The 16,835-nt window shown below is 43.5% G+C and overlaps 1 protein-coding gene across 1 annotated transcript in view; it reads left to right on the top strand.

The window, feature by feature from the left end:
- Nucleotides 1-388: 388 nt before the first annotated feature.
- The window catches only part of MBLAC2 (metallo-beta-lactamase domain containing 2), a 123,289-nt gene continuing 106,842 nt past the window's right edge, over nt 389-16,835 (top strand). The window contains exon 1 of the mRNA XM_078675368.1: nt 389-948. Coding sequence (XP_078531494.1) covers nt 486-948 — 463 coding nt within the window. The 5' untranslated portion in view covers nt 389-485. The remainder of the gene's footprint in view (nt 949-16,835) is intronic.

Below are 16,835 nucleotides of genomic sequence, written 5' to 3'. Positions count from 1 at the left end.
AACGAGCACTGTGCTCCTACCGATACTGTGCCATATATGTGGAGAGGTTTGTTTGTGTTGAAAATAAAATACTTTTCAAAAAATAAAAGAAAGGCAGAAAGCGACTATCGGATCAGCAAGCCAGTATTTGCTTACTAACACTGTTACTTACCTTCGACATTGAACTTAAGGATGATTAAAAGCAACAGGAGTCGTGTTATCAGCGAATCGAGGCAATGGCCCGAGAGTGTGGTGGGATATTATTTCCCTCTCAGACGGCCAACGAGTAGCTGAGCAGCCCATTTCCTTTCGTTTTATTGGTCAACACTTCTGTAGCTGAACGCTGCCGTTGTTCGTGATTGGCTGCACGGAAAGCTGCTGGGCGTTGTCTGCACTGGAAGTCCTTTAAGCTGGGACTGGAGTACAGTCAGTCACAGTCCGTCGGTGACGGTTGCTCCGGGTGGTGGTGACTTTGCGCAGCTCCGGTACCCCAGCCACTGCCTGTCATGGCTGCATTGGACTGGTACGCGCACAAATCTTTGGGTGACGGACTGTATTGGATCCAGGAACGCTACTACGAGTCCGGCAATCGCGCCAACATCTGGCTGCAGCGTGGCTCACATCAGGACCTGCTAATTGACGCCGGACTGGGGTTGCGGAGTCTGCCTGAGTATTTACGTGCCTCTGGGCTGCTGGGAGACGACGCGGGTCAGGGTAGCGCATCCCCCCGGGGCCGTCGCCCGCTGCTAGCCCTAGCAACGCACGTCCATTTCGACCACTCGGGCGGGCTGCACCAGTTTCCACAGGTGGCCATTCACCGCGCCGAGGCCGAGGCGCTGGCCCGAGGCGACAACTACGAGACTGTCACCTGGCTGTCCGACCGAGAGGTGGTGCGTGAGCCCAGCCCGGGCTGGGGGGCCAGGCAGTACCGCGTCCAGCCCGTCCAGCCCACGCACCTGCTGCAAGAGGGTAAAGAAGGGAGGCTCTGGCGGTATATATTTGTTTAGGGGGTATGCTACACCTGCTGTTGGGGACGGTATATACTCAAAGTTATTAAAAGTTGTTTGATGTTAGCCCTCCAAAACAAAATGTTTTGGAGACAGGACCCCCTCCAAAAATTTACTTCAAGGATTGAGGTAGTGTGAGCGGCAGGGCTGGAGGGAGGGGCGAGCTCAGGTACTTTTTTTATAGCTCATAATCCACAATAAATGCTAGACTTATACAATAGCTAATTTATCAGACACAAACATTGACCAATAAACTCTCCTCACTTTAACTAGGGTGTTGTAACATCCTCGCACACCTGGGTCCCAGTGCAATTGCATCTGCTTGACTATGGATAACTGCGACCCCGATTAGACTCCTCTTCGTCTTTCATCCTTTCCCTGTTATGCCCATTCATCACTCCAATCTAGAAACTTGCTCTCTTCTCTGTCCCTCTTTTTTGTTTATTTGTTGGAGGATTTAGAGTATATAATCAGAACTAGGCCCTAGGGCATCGGAACACTTCATGATCACCAGTTTCATCATCAAGGTCAGAATCATTTTTTTATTTTATAATTGGCATGGTGAGCTTGTGATTTCGCCAGAATCACAAGATGTTGAGCTGATGCAGGGCTGAAGTCTGGTTCCCCAGTTCCAAAGGTGGCACCTCTCACGGATAGGTAGTTGCTCGGTTATGAATTTACCTTAAAAAATGAAGAGAGAAGAGGTGTTTGGCCCAACAGGAACAATCAGGTTTAATTAAATGCAACAGTTGGGAGAGTATTGACAGAGTAGCGTCTGAAGTTGTCTCTTATTGTACAGAAGCTTTGGCCGACCATTTATGCCATTCGTGAGGTACAATAAACCAATCTGACGTTCTAAGCCTAGTCATAAACAACAAGTACAACCATCTGATAAGGTGGACACAGGTAACCCTCTACCTCAGGAAGAGCTATTGAGGGCCAATGTGTATGTGTCCAGATGTCCGGTGTGATCACTGCGTGTGGCATGAATGCAGTGTCCTGATTGGCTGAGTGTTCCTAATTTTATGTGACATCTATCTTTGTGCTATACTGGTAATGCGCACCTTTGGCCAAACGTGTTTTATTGGGGCCAATTTCATTGGACCTGTTTGTGGTGTAACTGTGGGTCTGTGGGATCAATTAGGGTTTTCCCTGGGTGCATGTTAGTCTTTGGACTAAGTGCAACCCACTTGTATCGGTATGCTCGGGTTTGGGTCGCAGAGCCTGTCTGAAAATGTATCTCTGACTCAGGGTTGATAGGGAGGTCACCTTGGGTAACTCCGACAGCAATGATATGAGTTCATTAACATGTGCACAATTAACATGGCGGTCATTGATATTTTTACCGACATCCTCAGTATTGTGCGTATAGTTGTCATAGGTTACCTAAATAGTGTCTTTACTGATATCGCCATTGTTTATGAGTTCATCGATTATGGTATACATTGGCATTGTTTCTACTGTTATCAACATTATATGTTCATAGATTATAGCATACATTGACATTGTTTCTACTGGGATCAACATTGTTTTGCGAACACATTATATGGCGTGCATCGACATTGTATTTATTGGTATTGCAGTGGTTGGGCCTGCATATATCTTGGTGCGTAATGGCATTGTATTCACAGATATTAACAAGGTCTTGACTCTTCCCTTCTGAAAAAAATGAGCTCCCACACGCTGCTCTCCTTTTTGCACCAAAGGCGCCCTTCGCTCTAATGCTAGCAAGGAAAATGAGCCCATATACCTTTTTTAAGCAATACAGGAATATTTGTGATGCAGTGCGCTTCTCAGACCGTTAAGTTTTAGTATCGCTGCACCTGGTACACTAATGATAGGTACTGCTTCCCCATGCTTGTTGTTACAAATAAGGGCTATCGTGCCCCTTTCTCCTTTGTGCCAATTCTTTGACGCCAAAACTGAAGTGTGTCCTCTGCTTCAATTAACCACTTCCCTGGGCCAGTACTTCAAATCCAAAAAGTAACACAGATATACAAATTGTGCATTGGACCCTACTTCAAGGAAGGGTTAGTAAAACATGAGGGGATTTTAGTTGGCCCCTCATGTTGCTGGGCCCTGATGCCACTGCACCTGCAACACCAATGATACCTTTTGTTCTGCAAAGCAAGCTGTGTACTTAGCCTTCTTCATTTGGCCATTACTACTAGGCCTAAAGCACAAAGCATGCTTTCTGGTCCCTGTGTAATAAAAAAGGAAAAAAAAAACACATCTCTTCCCTGTTGACTTAGGCCCTGTTCTGACCTGGGCCCTGATACCAACAAATGGGACCCACTCCCATTTTTGTAGTAAGACCACCTTAATTCAGTTGCAACACTGGCCACAGCACCTGCTGCCCTTATGGTGGTGATGGTGCTTTAAAGAAAGACCTCCTTAATGACCTTCCTTCATCCGGCGCATCTCTCAAAGAAAGCTGTTTCTGTCCATTTGTAAACTAAAAAAAGGCACTCCCACATCTCTTTGACACTATCCATGGATCCGATCCTTTCCTCTTTCTCCTGGGCCATTACTGAGAAAATCAGGCTCTGTATCTGGATGCAGCCCTGCTGGCCTCCTCCGTGTCATCATTGGACTCACCTTTTTGAAAATACAACCATACCTGAAAGGCTGACTTTGAGGTGACTCTGCCTGAAAGGGAAAGCTGGGACTTCTGTGATGTGAAGCTGAGAAAGGGACAGAAAATGAAAGAAGAAAAAAGCCTTCTCACCAAGGTGACTACTGCTAGGGAGAAGTGTGATTTGTGCAATTGGTTAATCACAAAATATAAAGGCTGCTAAGGTGATAGTATAGTCTCTAACTGATTGAGTTACCTGGAGCTCCATAGTGGCAAAGGTTTATTCTTTTTGAGCGGTAATGAAAGGGTGTTACCAGTTGAGTTCTGAAGCGCATACATTCAGTGAACACTTATATAAATCTTTCTAGGTGTAGTGTGATCACTTATTACTAAAGTATATAGATATAAATAATGACGTGCATATTCACAGTATTACAAAAAATGAGAGGCAAAATGAAAAAGAAAAAGTCAAATTCAGAGTTCCTTGTAAAGTACATGACAAGTCCTATTTTTGCCTGATTGTTCTTTTATTGCTTTTCTTTCATCTGGAGGACAGAATAAACATACGCAGCCAATGTGTTTCGCCCAAGCATAATTTTCAGAGTCACAGTTCCAAATGAAAAGTCTTTACTTCAGTTATAGAGATTAATTTGGGTAAAATACAGTGTTTGGCAGAAGCATCCGTCCCATCACATCCAAATCCACGCGTAACTGAATCACTATACCTGAACTAAAGACTATTCATTTGGAACAGTGACTCTGAAAATGATCTAGTGTTGCTGATTACTCAAGCTTCAATTTGCATTTAAATGAAGTTGAATGTATGACAGAGGACTCCAATAGAACACTGTCATTTTTCGCTTTCATCACTACTGCCTTGATAACACTGCCCTGAAGAAGCCCATGCTTGAGCGAAACGCATTGGCTGCCTATATCAAAAAGTTAGATTTAAGACCATTTGATAGCTGGTCATTTGAGGTGGGCAATACTAATGTAATATTACAACTGTGATTACATTAGGTGGTGTGGTGACTGAGCTTCCTAGCTGCCAATATTTGTTTAGTTGCATATTCACAATACTTTATGGGACCTCATAGGACTTGTAGGGGGGTGCGTCCCGGTCACTAGCCGGATAGAGGTAGGAGTGAGTCGCTGGGTATGGTTTGAAGGTTTTATTAGTTCTTTTTCTTGGTTTTAACTGCTCAGGCTTGTGCATGAACTACACAACACATCCAGGTAGAGACCGGATGGTCCAGTTAAGGAATCACTGGTACTGATACAAAAGGGAGTAGACTAATAGTCTTAAGGAGTGTCCAAAAAGAAGCTGCAACAAACGTGGCTCCGGTTCCTTTTCTCCTCGTGGCTTGTTCTAGACCCAGGCTGCTTCGGGTTGGTGAAGACTGGAAACGGCCTCCAAAGGAGGGGGGGGGGGGAGGGAAAAAATCCACAGTGGGGTAGGGGAAGTGTGCACATCCAACACCGGTCCCTATCAGTGAGGTGCCTAAGTGAGGGATAAAAAGATCTATTGGCGCAGTGAAGTGCTCAGGTGGCCCGCACACCACCTCTTAAACGAAAACCCAACCGCCCCCGTTACTCGCCTGTTGTCACGGTCCTCTGTGACCGTGGTTAGGTGAGATCCTGCCTCCTCTGGTTCCCTCAGGGGGCCGGTCTCGCTCGCGTTGTCGGGTGTCTTTTCGGCGTCTTCTTCTCCTCGGAAGCTCGCAGGGGTCACAACGTCCTCTTCTCCTCGAGGGTTCTTCTCCTCGGTGCCCTCTACGTTCCTCCCGCATGAACTGGTGTCCGGCTCCTTCTCACACACCCCCTATCCTGCATACCCGGCCATTTGTATCCGTGGGCCGGATGGAGTTTCGACCGGCGTCTCCGGGAAGCCTGCAATGCCAACCTCGTTTCCGGGTTGGTTCAGTCCGGCGGCCATCTTGGGTTGGGTCGCGGTGACGGATCTGTCACAGGACTGTTCGTACGTAAGTGACTATTCGCCTCTGCTCCAACCAGGATTCAATTCTCTGATTGTGGTCACACACAAACATCTTAACTGATTACATTAGACAACTGAGGTTTCATAACAGTTTAACTTGTCTTTCTTTTTTATTTAAGGTGTCCAAATTTCTTTTTATATGCAGTTACCTAAAGGTGAAAGCAATTTACAACAGTTTGTTATTTTTTTCAGCCTCCCACTCACTGACCCAAGGTACTCATGATTGTCACTTGTTCATGCACTTCAACCTCTGCATGTAAGTGAAGGCAATCCTTAAACGTGGTAAATAGACGAGGCCGTGCTCCCAGGCCATCTTCGTTTACAAGTACTTGCAGGTTCATTTGTGCCTCCTTGACAAACGCAGCACAAACTCCCAGTTGTGTGCAACCCACATTTTTAAGACCTATGGTACACATGTAGTATGTGTAGTAGGGTGGTTACATTAGAGATGCCTGGAGGGTGGTGATGAGGGGATCTTTGACTATGCGTGTGTTAGAGGGAGGGGGCAGGTATTTAGGGTGGATGAAAAAATTGTTGAGCATTTATAATAGGGGTGTCAAAGCTTTAACTAAAAAAAGTAGAATGGTTTGGGTGCAGTATCATAGCCATGTGAGTCCCACGTGACGGCGACCCTAGGGCAATAAAGAAAACCTTTACATGAAATAATTCAGACTCAAAACCATAAAGGTTTATTCAAATTTAGAAGTCATCACAGAATGCAACAAGCATTGAAAATGCAACAGGTCTCGCCTTAGGTTAAGTTAAAGCCATGGGCTTTGCTAATGGTATTGTATAGCAAAGCAAATTGCTTTAACTTAATAAAATGTGAGATCCATTGCATTTTTAATGCTTGCAACCAATCAAATATAGAAACGATTCAGTGTGCTTAGGAGCCAATATGAGGAAGAGATAGCCCATTGGTCTAGTTTTTAAAAGCACAGACCACGAATGAGATGTATTTCAGTCATGCAAAATCTTAATATAGCATGGGCACTAACTGTGCAACAAGCTATATGGCACAGTCCACACAACTCGCCTCCCCAGCACATGGATTTTAACACTATGCATAAGCACACCAGAACCACAACTATTTACAACCAAATATGCACTAATGATAGAATTACTGCAGGGAAAGAAAGTGTCTCATGAATAAAAGTTGATATTTCCATCTACTACAAGTCAAGCACTCAATCCTAATCGGCGTATTTTGTTTCTAATGAGATGATGTACACAGACCAACCAAAAATACATCAGATACTGCTGCTTCTAGTACTTTAAAGAACATGGCAGAATAGTTGCCTTAATGAAGTAAGGCCAATTGACAACACCTAGGAGCTGGGTTCGAGTCTTGGCGTTGGCTCAACATGCTGGGATTCTGGGCAAATCACTTAATCTCCTGTGCCAACAAAAATGAATGTGTCCATCTGTAACGCAACTGGTCTCGCCTGTGGGTCCTTATAAGTGTTTAGTTATCCAGCACAATATCCTTGGTGCAACAACATCAACTGTTGCATGGCTAAACACTTATAAGGTCCCAAAGGTGAGACCTATCGGCCATGCCAATGCTGGTTTGTTTTAGGCGGTGTCAGCAGGATCAATTGTTATTTGGGGGCTTATGCGATGGAGGAGAAGAGCCTGTGAGGTGGGCTTTTGTCAGGGATCAGGTGGATGGACTAGACGAAGGTAATGGTAGAACGAGTGGTAATGTCAGTGGGGAATGAGTAGTTGGCTAGGCGTGGGTATGTGAAGAGGTTATAAGGAGGGAACACTTGGAATTTTATTAGGGGGTTGGGCATTGCCTGCACTCTCCAATGGTCTATGGCACCTGCCATGGGTTCTCGGATGCCTCTGGTCCCTGAACAGATTTAGATTTCGTTCCTCTGCATCTTTCTGAATAAATGGGTAGCTCAATCTCATCTATGCTCTGATAGTAGGAGGGGAAAACTTTTGCTTATACAGAGCCATCAAATGAAGTTGGGTAACCATCTCTTCGTGGGCGCGTAGGCCCTTGCCTGTTTAGGACTAAACGTCTGTCTCGCAAACTTTGCAACACTTAGGTCACTGCTTCACCTTCATCTGTCCCTTCACTAATGTTGACAGAATGATCAGATTTGATTTTTTTTATGATGCTGCATAAAAACTCTTAGGAATAATGCATCAGTTTTACTTTTCCTTTAAGACCCCTAAATTGCAAGGGGCTACATTCTAAAATGCACTACCCTGTATAAATATGAATGCCTTATTTCGCTGCCGGTAGTGTGTTACACATAAAGCACTGAAAGCTTCACTTAGAAGCATTCCAAAACTGTAGGCAAACCGTAGAAAATTACTTTTTTATCTTTACGCCCAGTGCTGTCAGTAGGAACAAGTATTTAGGGCAAAACAACCCCGGCACTGTGCAGCTCTGTGCACCCAACCTCCACGCACTTTATCTTACCTCATGTTGCACCTCCCCTCATGTGATTGAATATAAGCCAAAAGGCTGGATCACATTATGTCAGGAAAGCAGGGCATTGTGAAACATAAGTGAACGCACGCAGACAATAAAATCAAAAAGTGGCTGCCGTTGCTCAAGGGCAACGTCTCGAGAGTGGTGTGTGCGGCGGCCGCCATTTGCGAATCAAGTGAAAGTGCACACAGCATGCAGAAAGTGTTAAGTGTGTCAGCATGTGGTGAAAAGCAATCAAGTTTAGGTTGGGGCTCCTGCTCCTAGATTAACAAAAGATGGTGACACAGATAGTGATCAAAGTTAAACTAATTGCTTGAGGGAATGTTTTCCACAAAGAAACAAATCATGGCAGCTGTCTCTGTTTCCCACTCCGGGACCAAGCAAACTACTTTAAAACACACTTTTTTTTATATATAGAACTTCCGTTTTAGTTATGCGCTTTTGAGCACTCGTGTGACTTTTCATTCCCGTGTCACTAGTACACACGTATCATTTAATTAAGTAACAGCTCTTAGACACATTAGGAATGTGGTATGAAGCGTTATATAAAAGACGAGTTCTTGATATTATAATTTGAAACTTTGCCTTTGCTCTCACGTTGTAAGGACTCGGCCGTATCAAATCAGAGTCACATTTCAAATCTATTCTTCGCATTGCCCAAAAAAGCACAGAATGATCAACGAGTCTATCTATATATATATATATATATATATATAACCCCTGTACAGATCTTGGTGCTCAAAAATTCATTAAACTGTTCATCATTCCACTGTACAATTTCATACCTTTCGTCTTAACAGTAATAGTATTAATGGCATATTTTTACCAACTCCAGAATACTGCAGACCTTGGGATGTCAACGCGGCGTAATTACCTAATAATTTCAATTTATCAACTTCAGAAGGATATAAGGCAGAGTTGGCGCTCATGCGTCGCACACAGCAACTCACCAGCAGCCTCCCTGGTATAAATAGAGTCACACAATATTGAGACAGGCGCACCAACACACAACGTAACTGTCCATGGCAACACGCTCCCACACACAGTATTACTCAGCAATGTAGATGCCCTAAAACACAGCAGTACTGCCCAGCGCCGGATTGGTAACGCGGGCATTCAGGCAATGCCCGAGGTACGGTGTCCGAGGGCTGCTGTGGGTCTCTTTTTTTTAGCAGTCTGGGGGGCCATTTGGGCGCTATCTCTATTGTTCGAATACAGCCAGCGGCCCAGTTGGTGTCTGAGTGTCCTTTCTAGAGGCAGATGGGCGCTCGTTACCTCCATTTAGCAAGAGGTGTCACTCCCTTTGTCTCGCTGGTCGGCCCATTAATGTGTGCACATACTGAGTGGTGGCCGGGGGCCTGAATAGAAGTGGCCTAACTTGTTTCTCCACTGTAAACTAATGCGTGCATTTATTTTACCCCCCTCCTAAAGTTTTTTTTTTTATAAGATTACGCCAAAGCAGTGATTTGAGGAGTGATTATGCAAATGTAGGCCTTTTTCTTTTTTTTTTTTTGGGTGTGCCAGGGCCGATTTTCAATCCCAATCCAACCCTGGTACTGCCATGCGGCGCTACAAAACACACAAAGGATGTCCAACACGCCAACACACCAACAAATTCTTTGGTGCACATAGAGAGACCCGCAACAAACACACCATCACTGAAACACGTGCTCAAAGAGCTACACATGATACACAGCGTCACTCAAACCAAAACGTATAAATCATCATTAGTAGAAAGAGACGTTCACACAACACTGACACAGGCGCACCAACACATAACTGACTGACACAATGTGCACACACACACACAGCATTACTGAGCAACACGGACAGACTAACGTAACAGTACTGCCATACGGAGCTACATAAACTCATGGGTGTACATAGAGGGCATTAAAACAAACCCATCCCTCTGATACATGCACGCACAGCGTCACACACGCACCAGCATATCTACACCATCACTAGTACAGAGTCCAACTTTAAAGACACTAACACCCGTACACAAACTTAATTGACAGTTACACAAAGCACACACTGCATTATTGAGTTTTGTTTCTTCTTTCGTTATTAAAACCATAACAACATGCAGGCAGCAATTCACTCAGCACATCACTGACATGCAAAGTCACTCTACGTGCTCAGTGTCTCTGACACAACAATACACTCAGTGTCATGGGTACACACACGTGTAGCTACACAGCATCATTGACTCACGCTACTGAGCACACAAAGCATCACTGTTACGCCAACACACTCACAGAGACACTGCTACACACACACACTCACATTACAAATACAGCATCGCTGACACGTGCACACAGAGCTGTTCAACATTCCTAAGCATGTACCCTACATAGACATACACAAAATGCAAAGTAACACAGACAAGCCTTCACACCTGTGCGTCACTCATACACACATACAACAACCAACACACAGATTGACTAACAGAGAAGACGGAGATACACAATACTAAAAGTGCCACTGACAAAGACATATGCCACTGATACAAAACACCGATATACTCGCAACTTCGCTGTCAGACAGGGCCAAACACAACACACTGCTTCATTTGCACATCCAATGAGAGAGAAAGTAGTAACGGACCCTCACTCTAGTCAGGGTACGTTACACACCCAAATAACCCCTACTCACCTCCTTGATAGTTTGGTACAGAGCAGTCAGGCTTATCTCAGAGGCAATGTGTAAACTATTTATAAACACACATCCACAAACTCGGTGAAAACACCACCAAAGGACTCCACACCAGTTTAGAAAAATAGCCAGTAGTTATCTGAATAAAACCATTACAAACTTCCAACATACACAAGTCCAGGTATTAATTTTCAAAGATCAAATACAGTTGTAGTTCTTAAAAATCAATGGATGCGCTTGATCAGGACAAAGTACCATAGATGCTTCAAAAATCAAACTCTATATGAGGCACAGGGAGGTGAAGCATCGAAAAAGCAGGTGATGTATCTGTTCCTTACTGCTAGGCAGGGAAGGTGATACGTCTCTAGCCGGCACGATACCTCCATTCTTTATTGCGGTGGCGATGTAGTCAGCGAGCAGGGACGATGCGGCAAAAGTCAAGCCGCCCTGCTTCGATTCCACAGTGTTGAAGCAGGCGCTGCGTCAGAGTCTTGGTGCTGCGTCATGGACATTTGGGATGCACTGCAATGAAAAGCTGGGGCCTGCGTTGTAAGCCGCAGTCGTTTTCAAGCGGGGCCCATTCCCAGTTGCAGGCAGCGGCGATGTGGTGAGTTTGGCGGAACTACGCCGGTTCCGAATGGCGCTTTGAGTCAATGCATGGATTTTCTTCTTTTTATCATCAGAGCTCACTTCCAAGGGCCCAGGAACTGGATTTCGCACTACTTGGCAGAGTAGGACCCATAGCAGCAGAATCCAGGTGATTGCAGGTGAAGTCTGGGATGGCCCTGAGACTTCTTACCAGGAGGCAAGCTCAAAACAAGCCCTTGGAGAACCTTTGAAGCAGGAAGGAAAGTTCAGTCCCTTCACTCCCAGGACAGAAAGCAGCAGGCCAACACAGCAAAGCAAACTGCAAAGTGGCAGGTCTCTCATGACAGCAATCCAGCTCTTCTTCTTGGCAGAATAGCCTCAACCCAGAAGTGTTTGGAGTATATGATGTCACAGGTCCAGTACTTACACCCATTTCAGCCTTTGAAATAGGCGGATTTCATAGAAAGGTCATTGTAGTGCACAAGACCCTGCCCTTCCTTTCCCTGGCCCCAGACACACAACAGGGGGTGGAGACTTCTTTGTGTGAAGACAGGCACAGTCCTATTCAGGTGTCCGTGTCAACTCCTCCAACCACTCTAATTCAGGAAGACACATCAGCCTTGTGATGGGCAATCAGGATATGCAGGTTACACTTCAGCTCCCTTTGTGTGACTGTCTAGAGTGAATGCGCAAACAGCCCAACTGTTATCTTGACCTAGATGAGTATTCAGACAGGCAGAGGCATAAAGTGATTAAAGTAAGAAAATGCCCACTTTCTAAATGTCATTTACAGACCTGCAATTTAAAAAACAACTTTACTGAAGGTGTGTTTTCATATTGCGAGTCCAGAAACAACAAACTCCAATTTTCTATCAGCTCCCAATTAGAAGATACACTTGTAAGTGTACAAATTTGTGAGACAATTGAAAATTAAAAAGTTTTTTCCATCCAATGTTGTCAATAAAGATCAACTTACTGAAAACATCTACAGTAATGTTACAATACAGGATATACATGATACCAGAATGTTACTCTCAATTACTGAAAATGAGGACGATCCAATTACTTTACATCAGGTATTACCAGACTTAGACTGTTGTACCAATGCAAGTGAGAGCAGTGGTAAAATCTAGATGGATGCCACAGTTATCGAGTGGAAATAACATAGATGCCTTCTATAAAAATATAACCAGGGAACTTGATATATTGGAAGAGAGGTTGAAAGATCATAAACTGTCTCATTACACGAATAATCTTACACACAAAGTAGGAACTGCACTCAAATTCCTTAGTGAAGATAACACCCTTCTTATTAAAGAAGCAGATAAGGGTGGAAATGTTGTCTTAATGGACAAAGCCAAAAATGATGCAGAAGCGTTGAGTCAGCTTAAGGATACAAAATGGTATACTGAACTGTCATGTAACCCCATCTTTGATATTGTTAGTAAAATTAATGGTTATCTAAAGAAATGGCATACAGAGACTATCTTGAGTGATGAAGAATATAAGTATCTTTTGGTAGACAGACCACGGTTTCCGTGCCTCTATGAAATGAAATGAAATGAAAATGATTTTTGTAAAGCACACGTAGCTGCCCTGAGGCGTCCAAGCGCTAAGACTGAGAGTGCTATTTAGACGAGACATAAGGGCCGAGGGGAAGCTCTACTTGTTAAACAGGAAAGTTTTCAGTTGTTTACGAAAGGAGGTCAGTTCCGGATTTGACCTTAGGTAGAAGGGTAGAGCATTCCACAGCTTGGCCACATTAAAGGAGAAAGAGCGACCTCCTGCTCTTGTTCTCCTGCTCTTGGGCACTGTAGCCAAAAAGGCATGGGCTGAACGCAGTTGTCTGCTGGGGTGATAGGGAGTGGTAAGAGAGAGATTGATCGCCGGGCCAGTTGCCCAGAATAACTGATGGGTGATACAAAGGGACTTAAATCTAATTCTCTCCCTAACAGGAAGCCAGTGTAGGCTTTTCAGCCCGGGCTTAGCAGATAGCCTGCGGGGGATTTGCAATAGCGTACGGGCAGCACAGTTTTGGATTACTTGCAGTTTACGCAAGGTAAAGTCAGGGGCTAAATACAGAGCATTACCGAATTCCAAACGAGATTGGATCAGGCCCTGTATCACAGTTTGTTTGGCTTCAAAAGGTAACAAGGGGAGAATCTTCCTGAGGATTCTGAGGAGACCGAAGCAGGTGGCAGACAGTCTGGTTGCCTGACAGTGAAACGTCAGAGACCTATCTAGCCATATTCCGAGGCTCTTTATGGTGTCCTTGGGTGCCGGTGGCGGGCCCAGACAGGGGGGCCAGATCGAGTTGATAGAGGCTGGAGCAGATCGGCCCAGCAACATGAGCTCTGTCTTGTCTCCATTGAGCTTGAGACAAGACTTAATCATCCAGCTTTTGACTTTCTCTAGACAACCTGCCAGATCCGCCCTGGCTGAGGAGCCGTCTTCCTGTGCCAGAGAGACCACCAGCTGAGTATCGTCCGCGTAGGTAACGATCTTGCTCCCATATGGACGGATGATCTCAGCCAGCGGTCTCATGTAGACGTTAAATAACGTCGGACTCGGAGATGAGCCCTGTGGGACTCCACAGCCCAAAGGTTTACTTGAGGAGATGGTATTTTCTTCATATACCTGAAAGGTTCTGTTGCTCAAAAAAGATTTGAACCACTCTAGAGCTCTGCCTGATATTCCTATATCTAGGAGACGCTGCCCTAAAATTTTATGGTTTACCGTATCAAATGCAGCGCTTAGATCGAGGAGGACAACTGCCACCGATCCTCCTCGATCTAAGATTTCTCTAGTTTCCTCCGTAACCGCCAGCAGAGCGGTCTCCGTCCCATGTTTGGGGCGGAAGCCCGTCTGTGAGGGGTCTATACCTTACCTAAGGTACATAAGGACCCTATTTCACCACCAGGCAGACCCATAATATCTGGGTTGGGTGGAGCTACCGAAAAATTGTCACAGTTTGTTGACCTCTACCTCCAACCATATGTCATCAATTTACCATCACATATTAAAGATACGAAACATGTCCTTAATATACTTAATGATTTGATTTGGGAAACAGGAATGATGTTAGTTTCCATGGACGTGGTTTTGTTATACACGAATATAAGTCATGAGCATGAATTAGAAGCCTTGAAATATTATCTATATAGACGACCAGTAGAATTATTGGATCATACTAATATGTTGTTGAACATGTCAAGACCATTTTAGAACATAATGTGTTCCTATTTAACGGACAGTGGTATAGACAAGTCTGTGGGACCGCCATGGGTTCCAGATTTGCGCCATCGTTTGCCTGCCTCTTTATGGGGTTGTTGGAGAGGGTGCAGATCTGGGGCCCTGGCGGCTCACAATGGCAACAACATATACACTACTATGGAAGATATATTGACGATCTTTTATTTGTTTGTACAGGAGGGGAGGTTGAGCTTCTGGAATTTCACAGACATCTGAATAATAACAAATATAATTTGACATTTACTATGAATTACAGCAGTGAGAGTATAGTATTTTTGGATCTTGTATTATATGTCGAAAAACGGAGACTATGCAGCAAACTTTATAGAAAAAATACATCCTGCAATGCAGTATTACACTCTGACAGTGCTCATCCTAGGTCACAGATTAACGCAATTCCCTTTGGAGAATTATTTAGAGCACGCAGGAATTGTAGTGAGAATTCTGACTTTATTCCCTGTGTGAATGATATAGAGAACAGATTTTTTTCAAGAGGTTATGGAAGGGAGGTGATCACTAAAGCTAAAAATAGAGCATTAAAACTAACTAGAAGTGATACTTTAAACTCAAACAAAAAATCTGGAATAAATGGTAAGAATCCAGTAAGAATTATAACAGGTTATCACACATGGTCTACTAAGATCTATCAGATCCTAAAGAAACATTGGTTTATGCTCACAGCAGACCCCGATCTGCAACCACACATAGAGAATCATCCCTCCATCACCTAGCGCAGAGGTCGGACAATTAAGAATATGATTAATCCCTCTTACCCGAGATCACAATCACGTAACTCCAATTGGTTAGTCACACATAACAAGGGATCTTTCAAATGTGGGAATTGTAGTCTATGCAGATTGAACATACATGGGATACGCTCTTTTAGCTACAATGGATCTAGAACATTCCAAATATTATCCCATATAGACTGTAACACTACGTTTGTAATATACGCAGTGATTTGCAGGTGTGGGAAAGTTTACATTGGCAGCACTATTAGGAAACTTAAAGAGCGCATTGCTGAACACTTCAGGGCTCTGAAGAACAGAGATATGCGTTACCCAATAGCGTTACATGCACTTGAGTGCCCCGCACAAGTTGAACATCTAACATTTACTTTTCACGGTATTGAGAACGTCTTATCAGATGCAAGAGGAGGCAACCGTGAATTAAGCCTGAGACAGAGAGAAGCGCGTTGGATAATGCAGCTTCATGTAGTCGATAGGGGTCTTAATATTGATCATGAAATGCAGTATTTCTTAGGAAATTAATTCACATTTTTCATTGCTGTACTCTTACTGTGATGATGTATGTTTTGGTATAATAATGTTATACTAGTAATGTCACTCTTTACTTATTTTCTTTGTGTCCATCTGGTTATAAATGTTTCTAATGGAAGGGATTTGTTTAGAATTGGGATTGTGTCTTAATTATACTTGACAGTTGTTTTATGACATATTGCCCCTTTGTTGACAGTAACTCACATAACAAATATACGCTTGATTATACAATACTACAGGACATTGTCTATTAGGTAAGAGAGATTCCTTTTGTGACACATCTATGTTGGTGTTACTGATGCAAATGTTAACTTTGTTCAGTCTTTGTTTTGATAACTTTACATTATTTATTTGAATGTATTTTGAAACTGTTTTTATTTATGAGAATATCTTTTGATATATATATATAGGCAGGCAAACATCTTAGGATGATTTCAATATGATTGTGTGAAATTACACTGTCACATTGGTGGTTATTCTCTCCTTTTCATTTTCTTCGCTCTATGGATTGTTCTATTCTATTCTTATAATTTTTATTGCTCCTTTTTCTTTTTTGGTGTTGATAAGTAACGCGTTATTACATTTTTCAGTTAAAATAATGAGTTTATGAGAGGTCTATTGTCATGGACAGGGTTTCTCTGTAATTATAGATACAATTTTTGTCCTTCTTTGATAAGATTAGCCGGGTTTGTTTTTACCAGATTCAAAATGGCAACTGTATTAGACGATGTTCTATGAATGCCGTTGGTAGACCATTACACTAAATTAAGGACGTCGAGTACTATTGAATATCCTCGGTAATAACAGTTTTTTAATTGTTGATGAGGCTCATACTGAATAGTTTTAAGATAGCGAACATTTGAATTATGTATTGGTGTCCGTTTTCTCTGTTACTGGCAAAGTAAGAACCAATATGGCGGCGACGCTAGACGCCTATGTACTGAGTATGCCGGTACGAAGAACATAGTATATATCGGTAAGTGAATTTGTTTTGTAATCAGTGTGAGCTGACACTTTTAGGCAATGATTTGCGGTTTTATAACGATAAACA

This window comes from Lissotriton helveticus, chromosome 2_1 (assembly GCF_964261635.1).
Source record: "Lissotriton helveticus chromosome 2_1, aLisHel1.1, whole genome shotgun sequence".
NCBI classification, from domain to species: domain Eukaryota; kingdom Metazoa; phylum Chordata; class Amphibia; order Caudata; family Salamandridae; genus Lissotriton; species Lissotriton helveticus.
Note: the sequence above shows the minus strand (reverse complement) of the source record. Positions and strands in the feature narration are given on the sequence as shown.